The sequence below is a fragment of the Mustela lutreola genome, chromosome 1 (genome assembly GCF_030435805.1).
Source record: "Mustela lutreola isolate mMusLut2 chromosome 1, mMusLut2.pri, whole genome shotgun sequence".
NCBI lineage: Eukaryota > Metazoa > Chordata > Mammalia > Carnivora > Mustelidae > Mustela > Mustela lutreola.
The window spans coordinates 82,822,521-82,835,337 of NC_081290.1; the positions used below are offsets into that span (position 1 = coordinate 82,822,521).

At 36.2% G+C, this 12,817-nt stretch overlaps 1 protein-coding gene across 8 annotated transcripts in view; it reads right to left on the reverse strand.

Annotated features, from left to right (window-relative positions):
* LARP1B (La ribonucleoprotein 1B) overlaps positions 1-12,817 on the reverse strand; it is a 136,363-nt gene that overhangs the window by 33,103 nt on the left and 90,443 nt on the right. For all 8 annotated transcript variants that reach the window (XR_009352154.1, XM_059168861.1, XM_059168863.1 and 5 more), the window contains exon 12: positions 7,603-7,726. Coding sequence is in view for 7 of the 8 variants with exons in the window: in XM_059168861.1 (XP_059024844.1) it covers positions 7,603-7,726 (124 nt within the window). In the remaining variant the exon portion in view is untranslated. The remainder of the gene's footprint in view (positions 1-7,602; positions 7,727-12,817) is intronic.

Consider the following 12,817-nt stretch of genomic DNA (forward strand, 5'->3'; position numbering starts at 1 on the left):
ACTAAGCCACCCAGGTGCCCCTCCACTTTCTTTCTTAATATTTTATTTTATTATTCCTACAGTTAGCAAGGCTGAGTTCCTTGCCAAAGCCTTCATAAATCTTGATTATTTCCACTTTCAATGTGGAATGATAATATCACATATGTAGTATAGCAGGAAGAAAATATTCCTTACCAGCCCAATACAGATTTATGCCTGCAAACATAGCCTGCAAACTACACAAAGCACAATTTTTCCTCAACCTTGCATTCAGTTTTCATAAATATTGAAGTTTTTTATAACATACAGACTAATATTTCAAAATCTGATGAAAGTTAACAAAAAGTCATTTAAGACTACTATTGATCAGTTACCCCCTGGTTGGAAACTTCCATTCAGATATTCAGGGGTCTTCCCTGAAAGCCACACAACAAAAACATTGTAAATTAATTAAACAATGAGGCCACTGGACACAGGTGTTTTATGTAAGCAAACCAAAATCTGAGACTGTAAATACCCAAGGTTATGAAATTGAAACATAAGGAAAACCAATCACAAACAGCGAACCAGGCTATAAGCTATAGCCAGTGTATAATTTCTTTACTTTGTCTTCACCATTTCTCCATAAAAGTCTTTCCCTGAATTCCTGTGCATGAAGTTCTCCTGACTACTTCTGCTCTGGTACCATCCTCTTCCAACCAATTTTTGTTCAGCTCTTAAAATGTTCTATTCAGGCCCTTAATAGGCTGGATGACTCCTACCCACATTGGGGAAGGAAATCTACTTAACTAAGCCAATTAAAATACTAATTTCATCCAGAAACAGCCTCACTGATAAACCCAGAAATATTGTTTAACCAAATATTTGGGCAACTTCTGATCCAGTTGACACATAAAATTAACATCACAAAGGATAATATAGGAAAATCAATCACATTTCTACATAATAGCAATAAACAGTTGGAAACTAAAGATTTTAAAGCACCATTTACAATAGCACCAAACCATAAAATACAGATATGGCTAACAATATATGTGCACCCAAACTTGTATCAAGAATAGAGAACTCTCAAAGTTAAATAAGAAAATAATTGACTATATACTTCAATAAAAAATTAAAAACAGGGGCACGTGGGTGGTTCAGTTGGTTAAGCCTCTGCCTTTGGCATGATCTCAGGGTCCTGGGATTAAGCCCCAGACTGAGCTCCTTGCTCAGCAGGGAGCCTACTTCTACTGCTCCCCCTGCTTGTTCTCTCTCTCTCTCAAAACATGCTCTTGTTAAATATATAAAATGTTAAAAAAAAATTAAAAACATAAAATAAGTTTAAAAAAAAAAAAGGGCACCTGGATGGCTCAGTTGTTAAGTGTTTGCTTTCAGCTCAGGTCATAATCCCAGAGTCCTGTTCAGCAGGAAGTATAACACTGAGGTCATGAGACCTGAGCCAAAATCGAGAGTCCACACTCAAACAACTGAGCCACCCAGGAACCCTTCCCCCTCTCACTTTTCACCTGTCAATCTTTTGGTATACTTTATTCAGCAGAGAGCTGATTTTTCTTTAAATCATCCATAATTGCTTTTCAAACTGAAAGTTAATCTATTCAACATTTTTTTCGACTTTATTTTTTCAGTGTTCCAAGATTCATCGTTTATGCATCACACCTAGTGCTCCATGCAATACATGCCCTCCTTAATATCCACCACCAGGCTCACCCAACCCCCAACCCCTTCCCTTCCAAAACCCTCAGTTTGTTTCTAGAGTCCGCATTCTCTCATGGTTCGTCTCCTCCAGGGATTTCTCCCAACACCCTTCTCCTCACCTTCTCCCAATGTCTCCATGTTATTCCTTATGCTCCACAAGTAAGTGAAACCATATGATACTTGACTCCTCTGCTTGACTTATTTCACTCAGCATAATCTCCTCCTGTCCACGTTGATAAAAAAGTGGGTATTCATCCTTTCTGATGGAGACATAATATTCCATTATATATATGGACCATATCTTTTTTATCCATCCATCTGTTGAAGGCCAAGGCTCTTCACACTTTGGTGACTATGGCCATTGCTGCTATGAACATTGAGGTAAAGATGGTCTTCTCACTGTATGTGTATCTTTGGGGTAAATACCCAGTAGTGCAATTGCAGGGTCATAGGGTAGCTCTATTTTTAATTTCTTAAGGAATCTCCACACTGTTTTCAAAAGTGGCTGCACCAACTTGCATTCCCACCAATAGTGTAAGAGGGTTCCCCTTTCTCCACATCCTCTCCAACACTTGTTGTTTACTGTCTTATTAATGTTTGGCCATTCTAACTGGTACCTCAATGTGGTTTTGATTTGAATCTCCCTGATGACTAATGATGATGAACATTTTTCCATGTGTCTGTTAGCCATTTGTATGTCATCTTTGGAGAAGTGTCTGTTCATGTCTTCTGTCCATTTTTTGATGTGATTATCTGTTTTGTGTGTCTTGAATTGGAAGAGTTCTTTATAGTTCTTGGATATCAGCCCTTTGTCTGTACCGTCGTTTGTGAATATCTTCTCCCATTCCATGGGTTGCCTCTTTGTTTTGTTGACGGTTTCCTTTGCTGTGCAGAAGCTTTTGATCTTGACGAAGTCCCAAAAGTTCATTTTTGCTTTTGTTTCCTTTGCCTTTGGAGACATGTCTTAAAAGAGGTTGCTGTGGCCAATGTTGAAGAGGTTACTGCCTATGTTCTCCTCTAGGATTTCTGATAGATTCGTGCCTCACATTGAAGTCTTTTATCTATTTCGAGTTTATCTTTGCGTATGGTGTAAGAGAATGGTCAAGCTTCATTCTTCTACACATAGCTGTCCTATTTTCCCAGCACTATTTATTGAAGAAACTGTCTTTTTTCCACTATATATTTTTTCCTGCTTTGTCGAAGATTATTTGAGCACAGAGTTGCAGGTCCATATCTGGGCTCTCTACTCTGTTCCACTGGTCTATGTGTCTGTTTTTGTGCCAGTACCATGTTGTCTTGGTGATCACAGCTTTCTAGTAAAGCTTGAAATCAGGCAATGTGGTGCTCCCAGTTTTGTGTTTCCTTTTCAACATTTCCTTAGCAATTCGGGGCCTCTTCTGGTTCCATACAAATTTAGGATTGTTTGTTTCAGCACTTTGAAAAATGCCAGTGGAATTTTGATTGGGATGGCATTCAAAGTATAGATGACTCTAGGCAGTATAGACATTTTGACAATGTTTATTCTAATCCATGAGCATGGAATGCTTTTCCATCTTTTTGTGTCTTCCTCAGTTTCTTTCACGAGTTTTTTGTGGTTTCTTGAGTACAGATCCTTTACCTCTTTGGTTAGGTTTATTCCCAGGTACCTCATGGTTCTTGGTGCTATAGTAAATGGAACTGATTCTCTAATTTCCCTTTCTATATTTTCATTGTTAGTGTATAAGAAAGCATTTTTATGATTTTTATACATTGATTTTGTAGTCTGCCACATTACTGAATTGTTATATGAGTTCTAGTAGTTTAGGGGTGGAGTCTTTGGGGTTTTCCATATAAAGTATCATGTAATATGTGGAGAGAGTGAGTTTGACTTCTTCTTTGCCAATCTGAACACCTTTTATTTCTTTTTATTGTCTTATTGCTATTGCTAGGACTTCTAGTACTCTGTTGAACAACAGTGGCAAGAGTGGGCATCCTTGTCATGTTTCTGATCTCAACGGGATAGCTGTCAGCTTTTCCTCATTGAGAATGATATTCCTGTGGGTTTTTCATAGATAGATTTTATTAAGTCGAGGAATATTCCCTCTATCCTTTTTTTTTTTTAAGATTTTATTTATTTATTTGACAGACAGAGATCACAAGTAGGCAGAGAGGCAGGCAGAGAGAGAAGGAAGCAGGCTCCCCGCTAACCAGAGAGCATGACGCGGGGCTCGATCCCAGGACCCTAGGATCATGACCTGAGCTGAAGGCAGAGGCTTTAACCCACTAAGCCACCCAGGCGCCCCTCCCTCTATCCTTATACTTTGAAGCATTTTAATCAGGAATGGATGTATTCAACATCGTAAAAATATTGGATTGATTCTATCTTCTTAATTTTTGCTAATTTTTTGTTCCTATTTTTTAAAATTGGAAGTTGTAGTACACTAATAAAGATTAATAAATGTGTATCTAAATTTAAAAATAGAGAAGACTTGAACTGAGAACAAGAAATTAAGTATGGAAGAAATTCAAGCTTTCAAGAGCACTTTATTAAAAAAAAAAAATCCCTGGTGCAAATAATGAGATTTAACCTAAAGACCTTACTTTACCTAGGAAGGCAAACACAGAGTTGATACCCACATACCCACCAATTAGAACAACACATAAATTCCAGATGCAGGCAAGCCTATATGTAGACCTTCCGAATGGGATTCTCCCCTTCTCTCAGGAGTAAATAATTATATTAAAATTTTGTATTAACAATTCCCCTTGCTGTTCATGGTTCCCATGTGCTATGCATGTACCATGAATTTTATGTTTTATATGATATTAAATTGAGTGAACTCCTTTGTGTCTAGCTTATACATCTTCTATTTTTAAGATTAACCCATTTTGTCACATGTAGCTTTAGTTCTTTCATTTCCACAGCTGTATATTTTCCCTTTACATGACTATAGCACATTTTACAATATAGTGTACTATAAATGGGCATTTTAAAAATTTCACTCGTTTTTTTCTATTATGAACAATGTTACTATAAGTGGTCTTTTGGTAAACATTTACAAGAATATCTCTTAAAGTGAAACTGTTGGGTTATAATAGGACATGTCACTGTGATTTCAATTGGCAAATGCAACAAAGTAAAGATGAGAGCATCTTTACTGGCCATTCAGTTTTTCTCTGTATGAATTTCCACTTAATGTTTCATTTACTACTTTTTCTGTTGATATTACCATTTTTATGTTGATTTTTACAATTTAAGATTTTTACTATACCAATTTTTTATTACTTTTATGCACTACAAAATTCATCTCCTAATTTGGGACTTTCATTCTCTCCACAATGTACTGAGGAGCATAAGTAATCAATTTTAATGTACTCAGATTAAACAAGGCAAAAAAAAAAATCTTATAATTAGCCTGAACATACTTAGTGGAATACTCTAAGAATAGTTAAAAAAAAATTTTGGCAGGAAGTCTGTTTCTTCCTCTCCCTCTGCCCCTACCCCAAGCTTGTGCCCTTTTGCTCACTCTCTCTCAAATAAAAAAATAAAAGTTTAAAGAGATTTAAAAGAAGTAACCTTTCAGTATTCATAGTAATAGTAGTATTTAATGTTATTATTCTAAAACTATTTTATCAAAGGATAAATAATAATCCTGCTACTGTGATTAGGAACAAAGATTTTCTTTTCATGTAAGTAAAAAGCAGTACAAATACAAAAATCAAACAAATTAAAATTAAAACCTTTAATCCTAAAGTTGAACAGAAAATATCAACATGAGGTTATAATGTACTTTCCTCTTTTTTTTTTTTTTTAAGATTTTACTTATTTACTTGAGAGAGAAAGAGAGATAGCAAGAGAGAGCATGAACAGGGGTAAAAGGGAGATGTGGCTTGATCCTCGTACCCCGGGATCACAACCCAAGCAAAAGGCAGACGCTCAACCAACTGAGCCACCCAGGCTCCCCTAGTATATTTTTCTTTAAAAAGAAAATCTCTAAACTCTTTCAATCAAAAAAACCCAGAAACAATAAACAACTCAGTAGCAACTCAAGCACTGACAAAACATTTATCATGCCTGCTGGCAAACAAAACAGTTAAACAGCCCAATTCCACCTATCACAGAAGAAAGCAATGCAAGATGGACCTGGAGCTAAAAGCCAGTAACTGATGAATGGCGAAAGGATCAATAACTACAACAGGGGCACCTGGGTGGCTCAGTCGGTAAAGCATCTGCCTGCAGCTCAAGTCATTATCTAGGGATTCCGGAATCCAGTCCCATGTTGGTTCCCTGCTCAATGAGGAGTCTGCTTCTCTCTCTTCCCTTGTTCTTCTTCCACCCCTGCTTGTGCTCTCTCCCTTTCTCTCAAATAAAATCTTTTAAAAAATGAACTATGATACAGTGAAACACATCTAATACATTTATGAAACCATAAGGATAATTTAAAACGAACACAAAAATTAAATGTCATTGGTCATCAATGACAGATGTTAGGGAACCAGCTCATTACTTTGAAAACTAGTGAACAAAGAGAAAAAATTGAGCACTTATTCTCTTTTCTGCAAGAACTCTATCTGAGGGTAAACAAATAGCCAATTAGGGGGGATTTCTCTTTATGGAAGTATTCTACTAAATTTAAGAAGCAATGATAAAAACATAATTATCACCACTTTGCAGCCCCTTGCGACATAAAAGCTCCAAGCAATGATTATCAATGGCTATTAAGGCCACAATGAGACAGACAATTGAGCATTATGTGCCTCTTGGTAGAAATATTCAATAATTACTTATGACATATTCTCACAAAAATTTAAGCCTCAATCTGATGAAGCTTCTATATCAAAATAATAGTTACAGAAAATTCAGGACCAGAAAACAGACTGAATGAAACTGAGATGATGCAATCAGCAAAACCCAGAATGTGAGAAATTCTACAGGACAACCCAGTTCCTTCAACAGTAAGTTGCAAGGAAAAAAATTATTTTGAACCTATAGATTAAACAAGACATATCAATCTTGGAATGTTCAAATTCATATGGATCCCAAATTTTTTAAGTGATAATTGAAGAAAAGTAAGTATGAACTAGATATTTGATATTAAGAAATTAATATTAATCTTAGCTGTGATAATGGCATATATTATTTATGTGTTTAAAAGAGTTCTTTTAAGGACACATACATAAATATGTAAGAATGAAAAAATATTAATAATAATCAGAAGTTTGCTTCAAAATTATCTAGTGGGAGTAAAGACAATGAGTGGAGCTAAGATGAAACAAAATTGGCTATGAAATTAGTAGCAAATGGGTACATGGGGGTTTCATTACATTACACAATTTGTTTTATTTTGGCATATACTTGAAGCTTTCCAAATTAAAAGTTTTTCTTTAACCTGCCTTCATGAAAAAACTATAACAAAACCATTTACACTTGCCTGAAAATGTCGGATTCAATTTATGTATCTCCCAAATGTATTTATATGTTCACACTAAGCTAAGGCCTTAGGACAAAAGAATGGTGTTAGTTGTATATTTTAGGAATCAGCAAGTCAGTGAAAAATTTTATTTCAAAAAGAGAAACATTTCTAGCAACCTCAAAATCAAATGAGACACATAAAGAACCAACCAATCCTGTTTGCTTTTCAGTAAGCATCTGGGTTTGAGCATGATGTGGTGTTACAACAGATGACTCCTACATCACCTATGTGATCACCTGCCTGTTCAACAGAAGTTAAGGTGGGATTATACTGTAAGGCTGATTTACCAAATTTACAGTCTTTACTGTCTGCCAAAGGATAAGTAACAGTTGAGTTTTAAAATTCTAGTCTTTTACCAGATACCTAAACGTTTTCCACAGATAGAAAAGCAGCAAACTTTGAAAACAATTTAGAAGTTTATTATTATTAATACTATTCAGAAACTATTACACACAAAAGCAGATTTACATACCTTGCCTGGACTGTGAAGGTGCTACACGAGCTTCTTGGTTTGGCTCAAAAGGAAGTTCAGGTGTTAGGTTTTCGAACTGCTCTTTACTAATGAGATTTAGCTTCTTAAAGTTCTCAACTTCTTGCTGAAGTAGAATGGAGGAATCTAATTACTCAACTGGCTAGGAGAGTGACCAACAAACAATAATTGTTACCAATCTCAAAAACTGAGTTCAACTACAACAGAAAAAAAAATGTCCTAATAAAGAATCTAGCATTATATTTATTAACAATTAATGTTTAGGACCTAAAAGAGGCACAGAGAACCCCCCAAATATTATGAATATTATATAACTAAAATACATTATAAGAGCACACATTCTAAATCATTCATTATTTGTTCACTAGGGTATTATAGAGGTTACAAAGTAATCTAATAATGTATGTTCCCTACCCTTAAGGAATTTACAAGTTAAATGGAAAAAAAGAAAGGTACACAGAAAAATTAGCAATATTAGGCAGCATATGAAAAATGGTATATTTGGTATAAGAATTGAGATCATCAGGGAGGCATTACAGAAGAGATGGGACAAGAATGAGAAATTCAGATGAGAAGCTTGGAATAAACAATCATTTATTAGAAAACAATTCAGTTAATGAGAAAATCTATATAGAATCAGTGGCAAAAAGGCCTGATATGGAAATGTGAGAAAGCTATGAGAAGACCTTTATACCAGACAAAGAAGTTTTCACTTCATTTTCTAGTAATAGGAAACATGTGATGAAAAATAAATCTAGATGGCCCTGGAGATTCATTTCTAACCCCCATTTATAAGGTTAGCAGCAAGAAGGCTTAGTGGGTCTGAGTGTTTTGAGCTTGAAGGAAGAACAGGCCATCCCTGCCTCTTGGGCTGCTGAAGCTTCCCCTTTCTAACGACTGTTACATAGTCACTTAGATGTTCTCTGCCCTGACCTACATATTAGAGAGGATTAGAGAGGCCAGGCTTTAATGCAAGGTCATTTGGCCATGGTGCATGAGGACCATTCATGCCTGGCCTAAGCTGTGAAAGAAAAAGGGAGTTTGAGAGATTCCCTGCACTCTACTACTTTTTGTTACGTTTCTGCCAATAAACCCTGTATCATACCTACATCACTCAGTGTGAATGGGTCCATGACCCATTAGAGAACAACATCCAGAAAGGGTCTTAGCAGGTAAAAAAATAATAATAATAACAAAACTGTCAGATGGACAAACTAAATATCATCACAAAACAGTCACAGTACCTTGCTCTTAACAGCTAACCAAACAATCTTTCCCTTCTGCCTTCAAACATGAACAGTTGTTAGCTCACACCATTCATTAGATCCTGCAAGTCTTTTAAACTAGAATCTATCATGTTTTCATGAGAATACATTAAGTGATTACTTCAGGGGCGCCTGGGTGGCTCAATCAGGTAGGGTCTGCCTTAGTCTCAGGTCATGATCCTGGGGTGCTGGGATCAAGTTCCACATGGGACCCTCTGCTCAGCGGGGAGTCTGCTTCTCCCTCTCCCTCTGCCTGCCTCTTCCCCTGCTTGTGCTTCCTATCTCTCTCTCTGTGTCAAATAAATAAATAAAATCTTTTTTAAAAAATGATTATTTTGGTTTGTCCTATACCAATCCTGCTCTCCCAAAATTCTTCAATAAGCTCTTTAAGCTAATTCAGAGTCATTACTCCTCACTGTCCCTTATCTTGTTATTACCAATTCCTACTAAAAAAGAACTTACTACTATGATTATCATATGTCAGAGATAAATATATTTCTAACCTGATGGGAACAAAAGTAATATGTTTCTGTTTTCACTTTTTAAATTAATTCATTAAGGCATCATACACATATATGCATATACACACTAGAGAAGTGCATTAATCATAAGTATACATCTCAATGAGTAATCAAAAGTGAATAGATCTGTGTAACCACCATTCATGTAAAGACATTACCACACCCTAGAAGTAACTTTCATGTTCCTTCCCGTCACTACCCACTTCCTCTTCCTAAAGACAATCAATTAGCTGACTTTAATACTATAGGTATTTTGCCCAGTTTTGAACTTGATAAAAATATAATCATAATGAATGGTTTCTTATATGCAAAATTATCTTTATGATTTTCACTGATAGTTTGTAACACTACAGCAGAGGTCCCCAAACTACAGCCCCCAAAAAAGGCCAAACAGGTTTTTGTAAATAGTTACACTGGACCACCTACACACCCATTTGCTTAATTTCACGTCTGGCTTCATTGCTACAACTCAGAGTAGTTGGCACAATGTATCACCTATAAAGACTAAAATATTTACTATGTAGCTCTTCACACAAAAAATTTCCTCATCCCTGCTCTATGGTATTCTATTGTATAATCATACCATAATTTTAAAAAATCCATTACACTGTTGGTAAGCATTCAATTCCTTTCCAGATTATAGCAATCACAAATAATGTTGCTATAAATATATTTTTATAAAACACTTCTCTTGCTGACAGAGATATACATTTTTTAAAGATTTTATATATTTTAGAGAGAGCAGGGGAGGGGGAAGGGAGAGGGAGAATTTCAGGCAGACTCTGGTGCTGATGTGGGACTTGATCTCATGACTCAGAGATCATGACCTGAGCTAAAGAGTTAGGATGTTCAACTGAGGTACCCAGGCACCCCAAAGAACACATTTTATTGAATGTTTACTAGAATTGGAATTGTTGAAAAGGGTGATATGCTTCAACTTTCACACAAAATGCCAAATAATGTTTTCACAGTGGTTTCACTGTTCCCACTAGCAGTATATATTGCTCTACATCCTCACCAACATTTAGTATTATCAGTTTATCAACTACGTAGTCATTCTAAAAAGGACCAAACTATGGATATACATAACAACCTGATGGACCTCAAGGGCATTATGATTAAAAAACATCAATCTCAGGGCGCCTGGGTGGCTCAGTTGAGAGTCTGCTTCAGCTCAGGTCATGATCCCAGGGTACTATGATGGAGTCCGGCATCAGGCTCCCTGATCGGCGGGGAGTCTGCTTCTCCCTCTGCCCCTCCTCCTGCTTGCACTCTCTCCTCTCTCTCTCAACATGGACAGGATTGGAGAAGATTATGCTGAGTGAAGTAAGTCAAGCAGAGAAAGTCAATTATTATATGGTTTCACTTATTTGTGGAGCATAAAGAATACACTGAGGACATTAGGAGAAGGAAAGAAAAAGTGAATTGGGGTAAATTGGTGGGGGAGATGAATCATGAGAGACTGTGGACTCTGAAAAACAAATTGAGGGTTTTGGAGCGGAGGGGTCAAGGGTTTGGTGAGCCTGGTGGTGGGTATTAAGGAGGGCATGTATTACATGGAGCACTGGATGTGATGCATAAACAATGAATCCTGGAACACTGAAAAAATAAAATAAAATTTAAAAATAAATAAAATCTTATAAAAAATACAACAATCTCAAAAGATCACATGCTCTATGATTCTATTTATAGAACATTAACAAAATGACAAAATTATAGGGATGGAGAACAGATTAGTGGTGACCAGAGGTTAGGAACAATGAAGGAGAGACCCATGAATATGAGTCTTACAGCTCAAGGGAGATCCATGTGGTGATAAAATAGTTCAGTGTCTTGACTGTGATGGTAATTACATACATCTACACATGTGATAAAGTGACATAAAACTAGACACAGATGAGGCACTTGGGTGGCTCAGTTAAGCATCTGCCTTAGGCTCAGGTCATGATCCTAGAGTCCTGGAATCAAGCTCCCTGCTTGGTAGAAGGCAGCCTGCTTCTCCTTCTCCCTGCTTGTGATATCTCTCATTCTCTCTCTTGAATAATAAAACCTTAAAAAAAAAATTATACACACACATTTGTGATAAGAAATGTCAATATCCTGGTTTTAATATTGTGCTTCAATTATGTAAGATATAAACTTTGGAGGGAACCAGGTGAAGCATACACTGGACCTCTCTGTACTATATTTCCAACATCCTGGAACTCAATATCTCAAAATAAAAATTCAAAACTTTAAATATATAGCCACTCTGGTAGATCTATGTGTAATCACATTATGGTTTTAATTTGCATCTTCCTGATTACTTAATACTGCTAAGAACATTTAATTTATTTTATTTGGATTATTCAATTCTATTACTCATTTTTTTAAAAGATTTTATTTATTTGAGAAAAATATATAGAGACAGCACAAATGGGGGTGGGCAGGGAGAAGGAGAAAAAAGCTCTCCACTGAGCAGGGAGCCCAGTTACCCAGATGCCCCCAATTCTATTACTCATTTTTCTGCAGATTTCTTTCTCTTACTGATTTATGAGACCTCTTTATAATTAAATGTTGAAAATTTCTTCCTCCACTCTGTGGAAGAAGGAATTTGCCTTCTCACTCTTTCATGGTGTCTTTTGGTGAAAAAAGTTTTTAATGTAGTGCATTTTATAAGTCATTTCCTTCATTCTGTAATTTCCTTCTTAAGAAATCTTTCCTCTTTTGGACTCCTCCTGTACTGTTGCTGGGAATGAAACTGGTGCAATTCTGGAAAACAGTATGGAGGTTCCTCAAAAAGTTAAACTTGCAACTACCCTATGATCCAGAAATTCCACTGGGTATTTACCCAAAGGATACAAAAATACAGATTTGAAGGCGTACATGCAACCAGATGTTTACAGCAGCATTATCAACAATAGCCAAACTATGGAAAAAGCCCAAACATTCATCAAGTGATGAATGCATAAAGAAAAGGTGGTAAATATACATACATTGGACTACTACTCAGCCATAAAAAAGAATGAAATCTTGCTATTTGCAATAAGATGGATGGAGCTGGAGTGTAGAATGCTAAGCGAAATAAGTCAGAGAAAGACAAATATCATATACTTTCACTCATATGCAGAATTTAAGAAACAAAACAGATGAACATAGGGGAAGGAACAAAAAAGGAGAAAAAAAAGGAAGAAGAAGAAGAGGGAAACAAACCACCAGAGACTCCTAATGATAGTGAACAAACTGACGTTTGAGGGAGGGAGGGAGGTGATTGGGGGTGGGCTGGATGAGTGATGTGTATTAAGGAAGGCACTTTGATGAGCACTGGGTGTTGTATATAAGTGATGAATCACTGAATTCTCCTGAAACCAATATTGCATTGCTTGTAACTAACTAGAATTTAAATAAAAATTTCTAAATAAGTTAAATTTT